At 44.7% G+C, this 20,130-nt stretch overlaps 1 protein-coding gene across 4 annotated transcripts in view; it reads left to right on the top strand.

Annotated features, from left to right (window-relative positions):
- Nucleotides 1-20,130, top strand: part of SORBS2 (sorbin and SH3 domain containing 2) — a 333,099-nt gene that overhangs the window by 186,735 nt on the left and 126,234 nt on the right. For 3 of the 4 annotated variants that reach the window (XM_073578712.1, XM_073578685.1, XM_073578692.1), the window contains exons 7-8: nucleotides 3,059-3,604; nucleotides 15,631-15,763. In XM_073578712.1, the coding sequence (XP_073434813.1) occupies nucleotides 3,059-3,604; nucleotides 15,631-15,763 (679 nt within the window). The remainder of the gene's footprint in view (nucleotides 1-3,058; nucleotides 3,605-15,630; nucleotides 15,764-20,130) is intronic. The other variant, XM_073578702.1, reaches the window with a different exon arrangement.

Genomic DNA, 20,130 nt, shown 5'->3' with positions numbered 1-20,130 from the left:
CGAAAGACCGCTGATGACGTCACGCTCTCACGAGAGTGACGTCATCAGCGGTCTTTCGCACAAAGCATTACTGGGACCGGAAGATGCCGGGCGCGTGGTGAGAGGAGGGAAAGAGTCCGGGGGCTGTCGGAAGGTGAGTATATCACTATTTTTTATTTTAATTCTATTTTTTACATGTTTATGGTACCCTGGGCCTGGATGAGAGTCTCCTCTCCTCCGTACCCTGGGTACCATCCGCACATTGAGCGCTGCGCCGGTCATCTCCCGGCTGCGTCGCCGCTGACCTCCGTGCGGCGGAAGATGACCCGCGGCAACCGTTGGGAGATCAGCGGCTACCGCCGCAGATCTCCCGGCGGTGGCGTGCGTCGTTCAAATGCACCATTTCGCGGCCGGACTGCGCCTGTCGCTGTGACAGACAGACAGAATTAGACGATTATATAGTAGATATATTCCCACAACTCATTTTTTGGTTAAAGCTAAGCACAGTTTGACTTTTTGATTGCAAAAATAGCTGGGGACGGAGCTGAAAGGACAGGGGATGTCAGTGATATTGGTGGCGCTGCGGCCTCCAGCACCTATAACGTTTTGCTCATCATCAGGGGTAGCGGGTGTCAGACCCTGACTGATCGTTAGAATACTCTTAGAATAGAAAACCGCACGGTGGCACCACAGATGTTGACTAACTGTACTGCAACTAAACCATGGATGTATTTTTGCTATGCAAAAAAACTGTGTTATTTTCCGTCCAGTTTATGTGCGATGTATTATATGCTGTTAAACTGCCTATTATCATGTTTGTGCCAAAGCAATTGTAATTGATTGTACAAATAGGAATAATGGTAGCATAGACGAGCGCAAGTTATAACTCAGGAGCGCAGTTCCCCAGCTAAAGGGGCTCGGTACTCGAGTAAAACTGCAGCTTGTTTCCATCTTGCTTCCCTCCTAGCCGGCTCTGCATCCCGACCTCACTATTCAGACTGGCTGCCGTGCCTGTATGTGCACTGGTGGATATGTGATTAGTAATGTTTGTATAGAAATCCCCGCAGCTGCTAGTAAATGTCACTATTTGAAATCAATAGATAAAAATGCAACTAATTGTGTCTAATATGTGTACAATCAGCTAGAATTGTGGCCTTTAGAGCTGCTGCTATCACATGCGCATATGCCAGCATGAACCCTATGTTTACGGTGAATCAGATTATAAGAGCTGGAATTATAGGGCACTTAACACATGACCTTAGGCTAGTAAGCGTCTTGGAAGAATTGCCATCTGTTCACCTGTCGGTGTAATGTATGAGATCTTAGACAGCTCGACCACAAGAAATACCAGCTGACAACTGGTCAAAATAAGCAAAAATAGCAAAGTTTTATCTTCTCTAGTCAAAATATTCCAATATCCATGTTACAATGATAACCTAGCAAACAATGCTCTGTATAGAAGGCATGTCAGTGACTAAGGGTCCCGTCTCACTTAGGGGTACTTCACACTAAGCGAGATCGCTGATGCATCACCGATTTTGGGACGCAATAGCGATCTCGCCCACGATCTCGCTGTGTGTGGCACGCATCAATGACCGGGTATCGCTGATCGTGCAGGAATGTCCTGGGCTATTTTTTGATCGGTGGTCTCCCGCTGGCCAGCACGCTGCGCTGTAAGCCGACGCTGGGAGCTGGTATCCAGGGTAAACAGCGGGTAACTAAGCACGCACGGCACTTAGTTTCCTGCTGTGTACCCTGGATACCAGCATGCTCGCACTGGGAGCTGGTATCCTAGGTAAACTAGGTAAATCCTACTGTTTTATATTGTAGAGCTTGTATTTTGTTACGCTGCCATCCAAATGGAATTGCTCCATAAAATACTTTGAGGGTATGTTTCCACGTTCAGGATTACATCAGGATTTGCTGTGGATTGGACGCTGCGTTCAGTCCACAGCGTCCAGATGTTACAGCATAGTGGAGGGGATTTTATGAAATCCCGTCTCCACTGTGCGTGCAGGGCTGCATCCGGACATGTGGCACGTCTTTACAGACCGCAGCATGTCTATGTATCTTGCGGAGATGCTCCATCTCCGCAAGATAAATAACCCAGTCTATGGATAGGATGCAGTGATTCCGCATCTGTTCAATGAACACATCCGGAATCACTGCGCAAACAGGGGGTGGCGCTTTGGGTGGAGCAGGGTTTTCACTGTGTCCAAAGCGCTGCCAGTTCGCAGCGTGGAGACGTACCCTGATGGTGAAAATACTGCAGTTTTTGCTGCTGCTAGCATAAAATACATCAGTCATAACCAAATCTAGCACTGAATGCTCTTTTTTTTTATCAGTCATTGTAAACTGGTGAATCAACCTTTTTTAATGAACAACTATGACAATAGTTTATAATATACAGCGCACACACTCCATTATGCTTAAAAGGAAAATGTCAGCAGTTTTTGTGCTGTGTAATCTGACAGCAGCATGATGTAGGGGCAGAGAGCCTGAATCCAGCGATGTGTCACTTACTGGACTGCTTGGTGTTGGGTTGGATAGAATCCGTTTTCTCTGCTGTAGATGTAGCATGTAGTTGTATATCACCCCGCTCACACCTCTGATTGGCAGCTTCCAGTGTATATTGTTTCCAAACTGCCAATCTGTGATGGGGATGGGGTTATGCAGATCAGTCTGACTAGCTTGCACATGAGATCTAGTCCTCTAGTGATCCTCAGCTGACAAAACACTGGTTGTATTGAAGCTACAGCACACAGCCTATTAAGTGACACATCATTGGAATCGGGGTCTCTGCCGCTACATTATGGTGTCTCAGATTACATTGCAAAAACCTGCGACCGTTTTCCTTTATATTTTAACTAGACAATAGAAGAATTCATGAACACATAAAGGTGTATTACTTACAAGTGTTTATTTTGGGCTGGACTTTACAATGTTTAGACACTTGCTTAAATGTAGTGTTTGATACATGAACTAAATATTTTCTTTCTTCTGAACATGCTAATATTTGCTTCTCCTTTTTGTTTCTTTCCATGTTCTCCTCTATTCTATTGTTCCATATTAATAACAGGGCCCCCCACCTCCTCCCAGAAAAGGCAGCTATCAAAGGTCATCAACTAATTACCTGCAGGGCGAGATAAGTGGGCACACAGCGAGCCCGCTAAGTACACAGTCCAATAAGGATAGCATCCTTTATTCGACCATGTCTAGCTCAAGCATGCGACAAACCACCACTAATCCACAGCTTTCATTTTCTAATGTTAATTCAGAACATGTGAACAGTAAACTGCTGGAGCGTAAGCAGGAGTCAAAAGAACGTAGAGTTTCCACCCTAAAGCTAATTCTAAAAGAGTACTCTTCGGGAAACTCTCCATATAACACTCTTCCCAGAAAAGCCCATTCTTCTGCCCAACTAGACTACCCTCCCAACGTCTTGACCCATAGCGCTGTTCCTGAAAGACACACCGCCTCCCTGTCTGTCGCGATAGCTTCAAAGCAGGACACCAGGGCAGAAGACAATCCAGGATATCATGGACCTCCTGCAGCCATGGGTTTGGACACTTTCAAGGCCCCGGCTAGTATTTCTGGACAAAAGACTGCTACAGAAAGCCAAGTGGTATACTGATAGTTCCGAGTGTCTTGTCTAACAAGGAATGCAGTGCCGTGATCTAGTGCTTTCATCTAACCTAATAGTTCTTTACCAATGGAACCTAGAATTAGTGAACTGATCAAGTAGCATGTGTCGGCATGTTGTACTTACAGGGGTCTGTGTATCAATGCACAGGGCTCAGCTTCACAGTACCCTCATACATCCGCAGATATCATATCGGAGAGCGCAATAATGGATATCAATATTTGTCATAGCTTTAGCTACTAAATCGCTGTCCAGCTGCTAGCATTGATGCAACGATCCCTAAAGTGTTCCTGTTTGTATTGTCCTAATGCTAACATACTGTAAAATGCCCTACAGGAGGGTTAATTGTATTCGTACAGCGGCTGCATTGGAGTTTCTGCAATTTCTTTTATGGTTTTATGACCCATAGGATTTATTCCTTCCAGTGATACATCAGATTTATTGCTCACTATGTCTAGAAGCCCCGTCATCCTGGACTTAGATGGGTCACATTGGATACTTCAAGGACGAAATCTGATATTGAGTGGTGTTCAGACTATTAACCGGTCTCGAAATTTTCACATCAAAATGGCTGAAAAATCCATGAAAAATGTTTGCATGTATAATAAATAAATTAAAAAAAAAAAAATAAATAAAATATATATATTATATATACTCACAGTGCTCAGCATAAATGAGTACACCCCATTTGAAAAGTACAATTTAGTGAATATGTCGCTAAATACAAGAACAATTTCCAAAATTTTGAAAAGAATGAATTTCCTAGAATAGATCTTTTTAACCCATGACATGAAGGTACGTTTAATGACATTGGTGTTTAATTGTTTTTTAAAAAATCTCAGCATTTAAGTTTTACTTCTTAAATACAAGTAAAGTCTAACAGATTCTCAGTACTGCTGTATAATTACAGCATTAATAGGAAATGACTTCATGCTTACAGTAAATTAATAACAGGAGACATACAATTATATATATCCAGAGGCCATCTGTTCCTTCCCCTTTAATGCAGTCGGTAGAATCACATGTTCACCATTGTGCCAGGTTAATGTGTGTAATTATTTTAAGACCTGTCACTTTAAGGTTTATATCTTTGATCTGGGGCGGTGATGGCGTTCACTGCAAAATTACAATCATCACTCTCAGTCCAGCACAAGCTATTCCCTAAGCTTTTTACCCTGCTATTGATCTACTACCCTTAACCATTGCCGTGGAATGAGAAAATAATAGGGGATGAATTTAATTTTTTTACATTCTGTTAATTTTGTAAACTGTTTTTCTGGGGACTCGTGCAGACGACCATAGTTTGTCCTAGTGCAATCCGTCAAAACATCAGATCACCCTCGGACCAGTTTTATTCAATGCGGCTGTGCGCATATCTGATTTGTTTCCCATGGATCCAGTGATCCGAGAAAAAATATCACAGCATGCACAATTTACCGCCAATATTCCGATTGCACTCAGCTATTCATGTCCATGGGTACGTGAACAAAAATTGGACCGCACTCTGACACCTGAATGCAGTCCAAAATTTACTGACAGATTGGATGGAGAAGATGAGGAATCGAGATCCTTTAGGAAAAAAAAAAACAGCATGTTGCGATTGGATGCCAAATTTGGATTGCACGCATCTATATAGGCCTATGGGTGCGTCGGAAACATCGCACTGCACTCAGATGTCACCTGAGTGCAGAGTGATTCCTCTGCCGACACCGGCAGCAGAGGAGATGGAGAAATTACTTTCTCCGTCTCCTTCACACCTGTGTTGCAATTCTGACACTTGGATCACGCTCACAGCAGAGCAGGAGCCGATTGTTATTAGGATCTCGCATCCGATGCTCTTGCATGAGATGTTATAGTGACCCCGACCTAATGGTGAGATTACAGTGTATAGCCACTATGCATTTGAAACACTAGCTTTTAGTTATTGTTGCATCATGGAAGATGACGGTAATATGCGAGATAGGTGTAGGATCATCAACAATAAAGGAACCATATACTGTATTATTTTTATTATTTATTGTTATAGCGCCATTTATTCCATGGCGCTTTACATGTAAGGAGGGGTATACATAATAAAGTACAATAATCTTTAACAATACAAGTCATAACTGGTACAGGAGGAGAGAGGACCCTGCCCGCGAGGGCTCACAATCTACAAGGGATGGGTGAGAATACAGTAGGCGAGGGTAGAGCTGGTCTTGCAGTGGTTTGGTCGATCGGTGGTTACTGCAGGTTATAGGCTTGTCGGAAGAGGTGGGTCTTCAGGCTCTTTTTGAAGGTTTCGATGGTAGGTGAGAGTCTGATATGTTGTGGTAGAGAGTTCCAGAGTAGGGGGGATGCGCGAGAGAAATCTTGTATGCGATTGTGGGAAGAGGAGATAAGAGGGGAGTAGAGAAGGAGATCTTGTGAGGATCGGAGGTTGCGTGCGGGAAAGTACCGGGAGACTAGGTCACAGATGTATGGAGGAGACAGGTTGTGGATGGCTTTGTATGTCATGGTTAGGGTTTTGTAATGGAGTCTCTGGGCAATGGGGAGCCAGTGAAGGGATTGACAGAGGGGAGAAGCTGGGGAATAGCGGGGGGGACAGGTGGATTAGTCGGGCAGCAGAGTTTAGAATAGATTGGAGGGGTGCGAGAGTGTTTGAGGGGAGGCCACAGAGCAGGAGGTTGCAGTAGTCAAGGCGAGAGATTGAGGGCATGGACTAGGGTTTTTGCAGATTCTTGGGTGAGGAATGAACGGATTCTTGAAATATTTTTGAGTTGAAGTCGGCAGGAAGTGGAAAGGGCTTGGATATGTGGTTTGAAGGAGAGATCAGTGTCAAGGATTACTCCGAGGCAGCGAGCTTGTGGGACTGGGGAGAGTGGGCAGTTTGTAATAATAGGGAATGGTCCACTGTGTCAAAGGCAGCCGACAGGTCCAGGAGGAGGAGGACAGAGTAGTGTCACTTGCTCTTGGCGGTTAAGAGGTCATTGGTGACCTTAGTAAGGGCAGTTTCAGTGGAGTGGTGTGACCGGAAGCCAGATTGTAAGCGGTCGAAGAGGGAGCAAGAAGAGAGATGGGAGGACAGTTCAAGGTAGACGTGTTGTTCCAGGAGCTTGGAGGCGTAGGGGAGAAGTGATATAGGGCGATAGCTAGATACAGAGGATAGGTCAAGAGAGGGCTTTTTGAGGATAGGTGTGATGGAGGCATGTTTAAAGCTTGAGGGGAAAACACCAGCTGTTAGTGATAGGTTGAAGAGATGGGTTAGGGTTGGGATGAAGACTGTGGTGAGGTTTGGTATGAAGTGGGATGGGATCGGGTCAAGTGCACAGGTGGTGAGATGTGATCTTGAGAGTAGAGTGGAGAGTCGATCTTCTGTAATGGTGGAGAAGTTGGTTTTGAAGGTGGAGGGCTGGGAAGTCGGGAGGAGGGGCTCTGGGGGTTGTTGACTGTCTCTGATGTTATCAATCTTCTGCTTGAAAAATGAGGCAAAGTCTTCAGCTGAGATGAGTGGGGAGGGATGAGGTGCTGGGGGGCGGAGGAGAGAATTGAAGGTGTTGAATAACTGTTTAGGGTTGTGAGACAGGGAGGATATGAGAGATGAGAAGTAGGTTTGTTTAGCTGTGGCGAGTGTGGTCTTGAAAGTAGTGAGGGACTGTTTGAATGCGATGAAGTGCTCGTTGGAGTGGGATCTTTTCCATCTGCGCTCAGCAGCCCTGGAAGCTCGCCTCAGCTCTTTGGTCAGGCTGGTGTGCCAGGGCTGTATGTTGATTTTGCGAGTTTTGGTATGTGTAAGTGGGGCAGCGGATTCCAAAGCTACAGCTATTGTGGTGTTACATAGAGCGGCAGCGTCATCCGCATTGTGTAAGGAACTTATATCTGTAAGAGGGAGGAGGGATTCAGAGAATGAGTGTAGGTCAAGGTGTTTGTTTCCTGCGAGGGTGTGAAAGTTTGTGGGGTGGGGATTGTAGACATGGAGTGAAGAGGGAAGAGAATGTGAGAAGGTTGTGGTCAGAGAGAGGAAGAGGTGAGTTAGAGAGGTTAGATAGGGAGCAGAGTTGGGTGAAGATGAGGTCAGGTGTGTGGCCATCTTTGTGGGTGGCTGTAGAAGACCATTGAGCGAGGCCGAAGGAGGAAGTGAGAGATAGGAGTTTAGTGGCAGCTGAGAGGGAAGGGACAAATGGGGATGTTGAAGTCGCACATGATGATAGTAGGGATGTCCGCGGAAAGGAAATGAAGTAACCAGGTGGTGAAGTGGTCAAAGAAGGTGGTGGCTGGCCCTGGGGGCGGTAGATGACAGTCAGTTGGAGGTTGAAGGGGGAGTAGATGCGCACAGAGTGCACCTCAAAGGAAAGGAGGGTAACAGAGGGTTGCAGTGGGATTGGGGTGAAGGAGCAGGTATCTGACAGGAGAAAACCAACTCCTCCGCCATGTTTGCTGCTGGGGCGGGGGGTGTGAGAAAGGTGGAAGCCACCATACGAAAGTGCAGCAGGAGAGGCTGTGTCAGAAGGGGTGAGCCAGGTTTCGGTGATGGCGAGGAAGGAAAGTTTGGTAGTAACAAAAAGATCATGGATGTAGGAAAGCTTGTTGCAGACAGAGCGAGCGTTCCACAGAGCTCCTGTTAGTGGGACTGGGGAAGCGGGGGCTGGGTGAATGGGTATAACGTTGGAGAGGTTACAGAAGGTTGTGATAGAGCGTGGATGGGAGGTAGAAATGACTGTGGGAATGTGGTGAGGAGGACCAGGATTTGGAGAGATATCACCAGCAGTGAGAAGGAGCAGAGAAAGTGTTAGCAGGTGGGAGCAGGAGAGGGCATGAGGGGGCTGTCTGTGTTTGGAGACAGAGGATTGTATGTTAAGGAACAGTTTTGAGGCGGAGGTGAGGTGGATGGGAAGGATTGAAGAAGACATGAACAGTTCCTTACTAGGAGTAGGGATTAGGGGAATTAGCAGAAAGTGAAGGATTATAGGGGTGAAAGTGAAAACAAACAGAAACATTGTTTACAGTGACTGTACAGTTCCCTTCTGGTTCAATTCTGGTTTTAATTCTTAAATTAATCTGTAGTTTGTAGAATATTGTTTGGGAAATATTCTAAGCTTGAACGACAGTGATCAGAATATTCTAGTGCCCGTTTCTTACTTTGCTGGATTTCCGGCCTATGAAGCATTTTTGGGCTACACAGGACTAGGCTGTGCATCGGAGCATGGAAAGTCAAATATATCTGATTACAGATTAGTCCTCGGATTCTCAGGTTTGTTTTGTGATTACAAAGCTGAAATGTAGAGTAAGCTTCACCTAATCTGGCGTACCTTCATGCAGAGCTCCAGGATTTGCTGTGATAACAGTAAAATGATATTTGTCTGCAATATTTCATGTGTCTATGAAGGAACATCAGAGCGGTGTGCCAGTGATGTATTTCAATGTGTTCTCTTAAGGAATCCAGTTTAGGTTTGTACTTACAGAAAGCAAAACAGATGCATTTTTCTACAGAAAGAGCAATATGTACAGATTTTTGCCTTGTAAAGTAGCATTTTATATCATGTACCTCCTTAGCCACTGTTATGGGCACAGTGCATATATTAAAGTTCTTACCGATCAGCGTCTTTTCTAGTGATCAGCGAGTATACTCATTGCTCGGGTTTTTCCGAGCATGCTCGGGTGGTATCCGAGTATTTTGGCGTGCTCGGAGATTTAGTTTTCGGCGTCTCAGCTGCATGATTAGACAGCCTGAATACATGTGGGAATTCCCTAACAAACAGGCATACCTCACATGTATTTAGCCTGTCTACAAGTCGCAAATCATGCTGCTGAAACGCCGAAAACTAAATCTCCGAGCACGCCAAAATACTCGGATACCACCCGAGCAACGAGTATACTCGCTCATCACTAGTCTTTTCCTAGTGCCGTTCCGATCTTCTTCGCCATGGGATCGCAGTTCTGTCTAAACGTCTCTTCCAACATCTTCCGTTATGTCAGTCTCATACACCTTGTATTGAAAAAGTGACTTGGGATAGGTTCCCATGATCAGTTTTTGATGCTGTGCATTTTTTGAAAAAAGTGTATCTGTCACCTATTTTTTCGCATATAAGTTGCAGCCACCGCATTTTGCATTTTTTATTGTTTTGTTTTTTTACGTTTGTATCATGTTTTTGATGCTGCGGTTTTTGTCTCATTTTTATTAAGTCTTGTTTTAAATATAGCTTCTTTGCTCTTTTTACATGCTGGAATTTTGGCTTTGCCAAAATTTTATAGATACCTTTATGTGTGGGTTACATGTGTTTTTAGTGCGTTTCTGCAGCAGGAATGCATTAAAAACACATGCATTTCTTACCTGTGGATTTTCTGCATCAAATTTAATTTTATGAGGAAAATCTGCACATAGAGCACAGCGTATCCGCAGCCATGTTGCCAATTTTGAACACGCACCGCAGGTCCGTTTACGCAGCATAAACAAAAAGTACAGTGGGCAAAAGATTTCTATCAATCCTATCCACATTGCTGGAATTAGAATCATAGAGTTGGACGGGACCTCCTGGGCCATCTGGTCCAAACCCCTGCTCAAAGCAGGATTCGCTAAATCATCCCAGTCAGATGTCTGTCCAGCCTTTGTTTGAAGACTTCCATTGAAGGAGAACTCACCACTTCTCGTGGCAGCCTGTTCCACTCATTGATCACTCTAACTGTCAAAAAGTTTTTTCTAATATCTAATCTGTGTCTCCTCCCATTCAGTTTCATCCCATTGCTCCTAGTCTTTCCTTGTGCAAATGAGAATAACGATGATCCTTCTACAATGTGACAGCCCTTGAGATATTTGTAGACAGCTATTAAGTCTCCTCTCATTCTTCTCTTTTGCAAACTAAACATTCCCAAATCCTGCAACCTTTCCTCATAAGACAGGGTTTGCAGACCGGTCACCATTCTGGTCGCTCTTTTCTGAACTTGCTCCAGTTTGTTGAGGTCTGACCAAAGAGAAGTAGAGGGAAGAAATGACTTCACGTGATCTAGACTGTATGCTTCTGTTAATACATCCTTGAATTGCATTTGCCTTTTTTGCTGCTGCATCACACTGTTGACTCATATTCAGTCTGTGATCTATTAGTATACCCAAGTCTTTTTCACATGTGCTGTTGCTTAGCCCTATTCCTCCCATTCTGTATATGCTTTTTTCATTTTTATTGCCCAGATGTAGTACTTTGCATTTTTCCCTGTTAAAAACCATTCTGTTAGTTGCTGCCCACTTCTCCAGTTTATTTATATCTTTTTGAATCCTCTCTCTCTCTTCTCTAGTATTAGCTATCCCTCCTAGCTTTGTGTCGTCAGCAAATTTGATCAGTTTACCCTCAATTCCTGCATCTAAATCGTTGATAAAGATGTTGAACAATACAGGGCCCAGGACAGAGCCCTGTGGTTCCTCACTTGAGACATTCTTCCAACTGGATGTGCAGCCATTTACGACCACTCTTTGGGTCCGATCACTAAGCCAGTTATGAATCCACCTAACAGTTGCCTTGTCCATTCCATACTTAGTCATTTTTTCAATAAGGATTGTATGAGATACTTTGTCAAATGCTTTGCTGAATTAAGATATACTATATCTACAGCATTTCCCTGATCCACCCAATCAGTGATTCCATCATAGAAGGAAATTAAGTTAGTCTGACATGACTTATTAGTTACAAACCCATGCTGACTCTGTTCAACCACTTCATTCTTATCCAGGTACTGACATACATGTTGTTTAATAATTTGTTCAAAGATCTTTCCTGGTATAGAAGTCAGACTCACCGGCCTATAGTTGCCTGGGTCCACCTTCTTCCCCTTTTTGAAGATAGGAACAACATTTGCTCTTCTCCAGTCTTCTGGGACTTCTCCTGTTCTCCAAGAATTGTAAGGGTCTGTGCACACATTGCTTTTTTTTGTCTCGTTTTTTTTCTTCACAGTTTTGTAAAATAAAAACCTGAATGATTTTCTAGTCCTAGGAATGTAAATGAGATTCCTGAAGTCTCATACACATGTTGCCTATTTTTTGCTTACAAATATAGAGCTGATTTCAATCTGCAGCATGTCAATTCTTTCAGCGTTTTTGCTGCAGATTTCACCCATACTAATGAGTGGGGAAAAGTCTGCAACAAAAAAAAGCAAGTAAAAAATGTGCCAAAAAATCACTTATTTTACGCTGCCTTTTACGTCCGAAGAAATGTAGAACTAGTGCAGAAATTTCTGCAGCAAATACTTAATGTGTGCACATACCCTATGACGCTGCTTTTCTTTTGCTCAGCGAAAATATGCAGCATCAAGAATCTCACCAAAAATTAATTGTTGGAACTTAAAGGGGGATGTCCACTACAAGGACAACCCCTTCTTGATCTATCGTAAATGTTTGGCCCCCCTAAGATAAAATAAAACATATACTCTCCTCCCGTGCCGGCGCTGTTTCAGCAGTGTCGGTGTAAGGGAGGTCCAGGACAGTAGTCGCAGCCGAGGACACTGGGGCTCTGGTGTCCTGGCCTCTCCTCACAGAAAAATCATGCTCGCCAGTCAGCATACCTGTGTCTCCGGATTTGGCTCCTTCAGGGTTCTTCCCATGCAGTGGGAGACCGTTTCCAGGATAATTCAGATCAACTGAGACACAGTCCATCATAACTTAAACAAAGACATCTTTACTTGGTTCATTAGACAGCATTTCCAAAGACTTCACAGCATTTACAACAGGTGTCACACCTTCACTTTCCCTGCGCTTCTTTCGTGGTTACACAGCATGGATGGACCCTGGTTGGACCGTCTGATGGTTTCTCAGTTTCCTCTCCATTTAGCTCTGCTATGTTTAAGCATCACTCAGTTTGTTTCACCCAGACTCAAGATCATTAGTATCCGAAGTCAGTAGCCTCTGTGAGAGCGACCTGCTCTGATGTACTGTCCCCTGTGCTGGCCCCGCTTTGTTGCTGTCTGTACTCACTGCTTCCGTGGGTTCCCTTGAAATTTTCGCCCCGGTCCTAAGGGTTTGTGCCCAGGTTATGAGTTTCACATTCTGGAACCACTTCTGGCCCCTAGCTGCACTTGTCCGCTGCTGTATAGTGCTGTGCTAAGGTAAGCTGGGCTTCTCTCTTAAAACATTGTGGGTCTGCTGCATTGTCCTGGGCCTATAGCCCATGTGGACCCTTCGGGCGCCTCTGGCCCTCTACCCTATTCTATAACTATACACTACCTTATTATGCAGCAGCCCCCTCCTACAATTAACCAGGTGTGTGACTATGTATATTGTCCAGACCTGTGGACAGTAAGATGCCCCCCACCTAGTAGCCAAACCTGCCACCTACACTTTCCATGACCTAAAGCACAATAGTGCAGCATTAGCAGAACAGTAACATTATACATGACAGTACAATACGAGTCATAAGAAATATACAATTTACACTTGATGGTAATACACTTAGTTGTGTAGCAGTACCATAAATGAATATTGGTAATACACCAAATGGTGTAGCAGTACCAGTATAAAGAAATAACAGACATATTTTCCTATCCCCTTGCATCGGCACTCGTGTTCCCAGGGCTCTCGCGCTGTGTTATGACATGTTTGCCCAGCACCCAATCAGCGCTGGCGTCACTTTCGCCGCCTTTGTTCAAATTAAGCATGAAGAGGAGGTCCGGGCTGCGGCTGCTCTTTCACTTCCTTTTCAATTCATACGAAGGCGGAGACAGCGACACCAGCGTTGATTGGGCGCTGGGCTCACGTGTTATAACAGCTGCATGGGAGTCCTGGGAAAGCAAGTGCTGACATTGCTGGAACGGCGCCAGCACAGCATGGGAGATGAGTATAAGCTTTGTACTTTTATCGAGGTCAAACATTTAGATCAAGAAGAGGTTTTCCTAGTATGTTCTCTCAATGTTTACCGAAAACGTCCCCTCACATACAGAATCAGCTTTTTATCGGAGGACTGATGCGCGTAGTGTGAATGTATTTCGGATTGTGACTTCCTCGGTGGGCAGATGTGAGGGCATTATCAGCAAGCAGTGGTGTACAACACTAGAGGTAATCATAACTGTGCATTTTATAATGTGTTCTCCAGGTTGAATTCTTGACAAATGAAATTCCGCATTTTACCTCTGTGATATATTTGTTTGGTTTAATAAAGCCTCCACACAATAAATAAAAGCCTTTTCTATGCATTGATGGCTGCTGAGGTTGAAAGCATAATGCTCACAAGTGGTTCTGCAAACTGTGCGCAACACAATAAATGCTGGAACAGCTGTGAGAACAGCAAGCGCTTGCAGTACATTGACATCGCCTGTCGTCTTAATTGCTTTCAGCCTATGGGATTATAATACTGTAACTCATCAAGAATCAGGCATCATACACCATTATTAAATGTGCTGCACATAGTCAGCGGAACACATGCTTGAGTATTATGGGTTGCCATGTTGATCAGTTATAATGGCCTGAAACATTGCAATAATATATAGAATGAAGGTTGGAAAAAATAGCATGAGTCGTATGTTACAGTTATAGGCTTCAGAATTTAAATGGAGCCTGTCAAATTTCTTGTTTGTCTCAAACCGCCCCCCAAAAGGAATACTGAATATTGCTGTATTACAAAAAAAAAGTTTATGGAAATGTCACACAGACGCATTGCACCTTCCCTGACGTTGGTCCTACCATACCATAGATTGAACGATGATGTCAGTCGCCCAGAGGGCTCATTTTTACGAAGATAAAATCCTTTGGGGGCACATAAAAGACTTTAATAAAAATACAGCAATAGGCATATTTAAGGTAATGTTGCAGTTTTGGGACGATTAGTGGACCTTACAGATGCACCATTAAAACTACCGTATATTATATAAGGTATGTGGTGAGCAAAAAACCATCACAGTGCACAAACCATGAAGGTTACAGTAGTGGTGGCAATTTGGAATACTGAGAGAGCTGTACCATAGCTAAATAAGCATTATTCTGAACTCGCTGCGTGCATTGCGATCTGTCCACTGTTTGTGTGTGTGTGGGTGCCACTCCACTGCCGGCCAGCTACAAAAAGGAGAACGAAGAACAATAACTAGCACTTAAAAGGAAATGTAAAACTTTTTTTTATTGGTATATCTGTTATTAAAGTTTCATGCGTGTTTCTGGCGTTATCCATGCCCTTAATCGGAAAGATGGAAGTGCGTGAGAGCCTATCAATGGAACCATGCACGTAACTTTAATAATGAATTTACCAATAAAGCTAACCAAATTTCAGTTTTTCTTGGAAGTGCCAGCTCTTCTTATTTGTTGCTCTCCTTGTTGTACTGCTGGCCGGCAGTGGAGTGGCACCCACGCACAGAAGCAGTGGAGAGATCGCAACACATGCTTATTTACCTATGGTAGAACCTTAGTGTTCCAGATCAACACTACCAATAAAGAAAACCAAGTTTTAATTTTCCTTGGAAAGTGGCAGGTCTTTTTTCTTCTTTGTTCTCCTTGTTGTACTTTAGCTGTTTGATCGGAAGGGATCCGACCAATGTCTTTGTCACTTATGTGTTCAATTTCTTTATAGCAAACAGAAAAAAATTTCATTGAGTTTTTAAGGTCCTCTCTTTCCTACAAGCTCGGGATGACACAGGTCTTTGAATGCAATGTGTGTTCTGGGTAGAGACAAGGACCACATCTTAGCTCCCCCCATAATGTAGTAAGTTAACCACCTTCAGTTTGATCTTCAGTGTCTGGTCATTCGGTACATGGAAGTAGACATTGCATAGATGTACAATGATGTTGGCTCACCTTGTATATTGAATAAGCTCACATAGTAGAATTAATGGTAATGAAATATATTATACTCTATAGCTTGTTTTTGCCCTCTCTATATAACATACCAAACTAACACATTTACTCCCTGTGTAGTGATTGTTGTGCTGATGGAGTGATGGTTTTGTGGTTGGTTTAGCTAGCAAGGCTTGATTTTCTAGTTAAACCCCACTGCTTGCTCTTCACTATGACCCTTTTAAATTGACCTTATTTTATAACAACCTTCTTCTTTTTTTTTTTTCCACAGACTCCAGTCACCGTTAATGGGAATTCAGGGAGCCCAGCCAGTCCCAGGAGTCACTTTCAAAGACCATTCTCTCCAACATACCCCTCCCCACCATCAAATAACTCTTTGGTCATGCAACACAACAGAACATTAGGTGGGTGTCCACGGCATATTAATATGTGCGACTTTAATTTTTATTTGTGTATTAAAGATCCAAATATCGGCTGCAGATAACTTCTCATACGTTAACTTGCGCCTAACTACAACAGTTCGTTTTCTTTTTCAGTCTTCAGAAGTGATCGGAATAAATGGTATTAGACTAGAAAAAGCGGACTAAAAATTATGAACGTTATACATTGGCCTAGGATTGTAGCTGTGACAGGGAGAGGACATATACATTACTGTGTATAGTGTATACCTGTATATTGTCTGGTAAGATTTATATAGTAAAACGTTGTATAGATTTGACCACTTCCTCCATCGCCCCTAGAAGTGCTGCAGTATCTTCCTAGATGGACTGCCACCTCTTGTTATACCACCACTATTAGAGATGAGCGAATTTGTTCAGATTTTGTCCCCGAATCTGATTTTGACATAGTTGAGCCATATTCGAAAACTATTTGTGCCAAGTGTATGCCTTATGATCGGTTCAAAACCTATTCGCTTAATTCTACTCCCATTAACTCTAATGACGTTCGGCTGTGTTTGACGAATATTGCAAAAACAAAATTTGATTCCGATCATATTCGGAATCGAATCTGAACAAATCCGCTCATCTCTAACCACTATATTCTCCACAACTGTAGTTCCAGAGCAGGAAACAGACCGAGACACATGCCGTATATAGGGTGATACCCTAGTAAGGGAGGAAAAAGCACCTGGTGGAGTTGTGACGGCACAACTCCTGAGTAGGCATATAGTGTCATCTGCTTCTACCCCGTGGCTGGGGGATGAGATTCTCCAGGAGGTTTTTCAGACAAGCGGGAACAATTCATGTTGTAGGGCTGCGCTGCTCAAAGGAAAGCCTTTGGCACAATACGTGATTAAATGTTTTTTGCTACCAAGATGCGTTTTGGCGCCGCACTGATATTTTTTTTCAAGTGCTAGTGTGGCGTCAAAATGTTCCGTGGTAATAAAACCATTTCTTCCACTGTTTGCCAGACACTTTCCTTTCACCAGCGCAGCCCGACAACATTAATCAGTCCCTCTTGTCTTAGATATAAATGGACATGAAATCCTAAAACCATGTCTGAAATATCAGGGAATCTGTGTCATTATCTGACTTCCACTGAATATACAGTAGTTGTCAGATGAAAGCAACCTGTAAAAGCAGGATCAGACTACACAGGAATTGTTTGTGATCTGTGACCATGGCGACATATCTATTAAGAAAGCGAACTGTAGACACATAACGGCATATTTCCACTCATGTCCAGGGGAGAACATATCATTGGTGCAACCTGTGCAGCCGCACAGGGTCCTGAGAAGTGGGGGACCCACTACCATCTCCAAAGCAGGTGGAATTGTGTATTATGATGGGTTATTAGGCTGCAGAGGGCCCATGTATTGTTTCTGCGCAGGGCCCCTCTTCTCTCTGTATCCATAACTGCTCATGTCTTTGTGGTAGGGGCCGGGCTAGGGGGGTGGACCACTGCTTACCAGACGAGGCAAAGACGAGACGGAGACAGCTTCCACTTGTAACAGTTCCGGATTTATTTGTCGTCCTCCTGACGACCACCAAACATGCACCGCAGCTTCTTTACACCACTGTATTGCCAGGCCCAGGTACCTATTCTTCAGCTCCAGTCACAGTAACGCACCTCGCGGATCTTTCACTGGGGGCTGTCCTAGACCAATCTACCCCCAGCGCTTCACCTGCCCGAGGTCGTCTTCCAATCGGTACCCCCGGGGCCTCGTCTGTCTTGCGGTACGTCGAGTCAGGGTCTCCCCCCTGGCTGCCTCTTCTCCTTGCCTGTCCTGCAGTCCGTCGGGTCAGGGCCACCCCCCTGACTGTCTCTCCTTTGTCCGTCCCCCTGGCCGAGCTCTTCTCACTTTCTCCGTCTTCTTCTGAGCTCCTCCAAGGACTAAAAACTCTCCTGGAGCCCCGCCTTCTTCTATTTATCCCCTCTCTCACAGGGGAATTTCCCAACCGGGCTCCTATCTCCCCGCCCCCCATGACTAAGCGGATTCCTAAGCTGATGTTAAGTCCTGTACTATTCTCCCCTGCCATCTTGTGGTCATTTCACGGTACTGCACTCCCTTTTCTATCTTTCCCTGCTGTTATCTTTCTAACCTGTCAATCTCTGTCACTAGTGCACAAACCGTTCCCTCCTTCTACCAGTCACGTCTGTCCGTCAAGTCACCTTCCACACATCTTTGTGGCGCCCCTGAGGCTGTCGCCAGAGAGGTACTGCACCTTCTCCTAAGGTGTAGTGCCCCACCATCTGGGTAAGGTGGGAACTCCTTTCCACACTCCAACACTCGCACCCCACACAACAGGGTAGTTCTGCACAACCACATTGCGGCTCAGTGCTTAGAGAGTAGCAGAGCACCTCTGGTGGTTCCCTGCATGGAACACTGGATGTGCTGGGAGGTGGGTGGAGTTGAGAATGCATACAAAAGTGGGAAGGTTTAGAATTACAGAGAATCTGACAGGAGGTCAGTCAGTAGGACAGTCAGTCAGGAGAGTCTGAGGACGGGTCTGAGAAGGAGTGCTGCAGCTGCCTCAGTGATCTGAGCCAGCTGGCACGGGAACGGAACAGAAGGAGAAAGACGTAGAACTGCAACCTAAGCTTCCATAAGAGAGAGAAGGATCAGTACGGAACAAAGGAGTAGGAGAACAGAGAGGAGACATGGGTTGGAAGAGGAAACCTGCCTATAGGTTCTCAGCGCAAGGCCGGGGCCCGGTCCCCGAGGTTGTATGGACACTTATCGTTCTGCAGCAGACACCGGTGGAGAAGTTTGCTGTAAATGCACTACTCCCAACTAAGACTTGGGGCACAACAGCAATTGAATAGAGAGCCAGGACTCCAGTGAAAGGAGTCCCCGAGAGAGGCTACAGCTGTCTGCCATACGAGTAGAATTCTTAGGAACATCTGACAGGAGGAACTCCAGAGTACCACGGTACTGGAGATCTTCACACCTTAAGGCGCAATAGAGGAGTCGTTCATCAAAGGTACATGTTGGCGGAGTGTTGGAGAAGAGCTTCCCATCTGGCCTGGAGGTTGGCTGAGTCTCTGACCCGGAGGACACGGCCAGGAGGCAGGCACCCTTGTGTACCACAGACTGTGAGTAAAGCTTTGGAACTGCAGGCCTTGGTGTTCTCCATTCTTTCTTGCGCCAACCCGCTCAGCACCACTACATCTGGGTATCATCCTTTACGCTGCCTGCGCCTTTCCACAATCATTACAACTAGCCCTGCCTGTGGAGGGCTATACCATCACTGCTGCACCACACCATCTGTCCCAGTGGAGCTGTCTGCAGCGTCTGCTCAACACCTCCCTTGCCGAGCACCACAGGTGGCGTCACGAACTATTTCATTCCATTAACTACAACTACATTCCGCCATTGACTTGGGCGCCCAGGGCCACGGTCCGGGTCACCGCTGCTGTGACACATCCCCCTGACACGCGGCCCGGTACCGAGTACCCCGCAGCCCTGGGAGGGCGACCCATCTTTAAGACAAGAAGATTTGCACAATCTTTTTTATGCATTAGAACAATGAAAAACCTAATTTCTAAAGTGCACATGGCCTTTATCGTTCATCGCTCACAAAATCAGTAGAATGCTATATGTAATTTGACCAAAAGTTTGCTCAGTGCTATGTTTTCTGCAGTAGACTTTATTATAGTCTCTTTGACTTACCTTTATATTATATTTGTGCAGATCACCGCACCCAGGTGTAATATCCTGGGGATAACTCATAAAAGTGTAGATAGAAATAGATGGCTTACCTGGTGGTTCCCCATACAGCACAGCACCAGGCACTACACCGCGCAACTGTTCATGTCATAACACTGCTGGTCCTACTGGCAGCATGCTGGTTTGTTAGTGGGTTCTTAAGGCTCGGATATATTAGGAAGCAAGCCCTGACTGTCCATGTAAGAATTGTAGAATAGTTAGCTTGCTGTCCAGTGTGTTTGTAGAAAGATTTCACATAATATCAGGTACTGGATTCACCAGAAAGAACTCACCCTCCATATATACCAAAGTCAAAAACTCAAGTCCTCACGGCCACCAACAGGTCATGTTTTCAGGGTTTCCTTAGTATTGCACAGGTGATGGCTGTATCATCAAGACATCAGGAATGCTCTCACAAGTGTAACACTGCGGAAATCCTGAAAACATGACCTGTTGGGGGGCCGTGAGGACTGGAGTTTGGGGAAACACTGATCTATGCAGAACGTATGTTTTATTTGTGAATTTGCCAAAAAAAAACAGACCTTCCCTCTGAAGGGATCTTACCATCAGATCTTATATAATCTGTTACCACCAAACTTTTTAATTACTTACCAGCCCACT

This window comes from Dendrobates tinctorius, unplaced genomic scaffold (genome assembly GCF_039654945.1).
Source record: "Dendrobates tinctorius isolate UK_male_01 unplaced genomic scaffold, ASM3965494v1 ptg000008l, whole genome shotgun sequence".
NCBI classification, from domain to species: Eukaryota; Metazoa; Chordata; class Amphibia; order Anura; family Dendrobatidae; genus Dendrobates; species Dendrobates tinctorius.
Note: the sequence above shows the minus strand (reverse complement) of the source record. Positions and strands in the feature narration are given on the sequence as shown.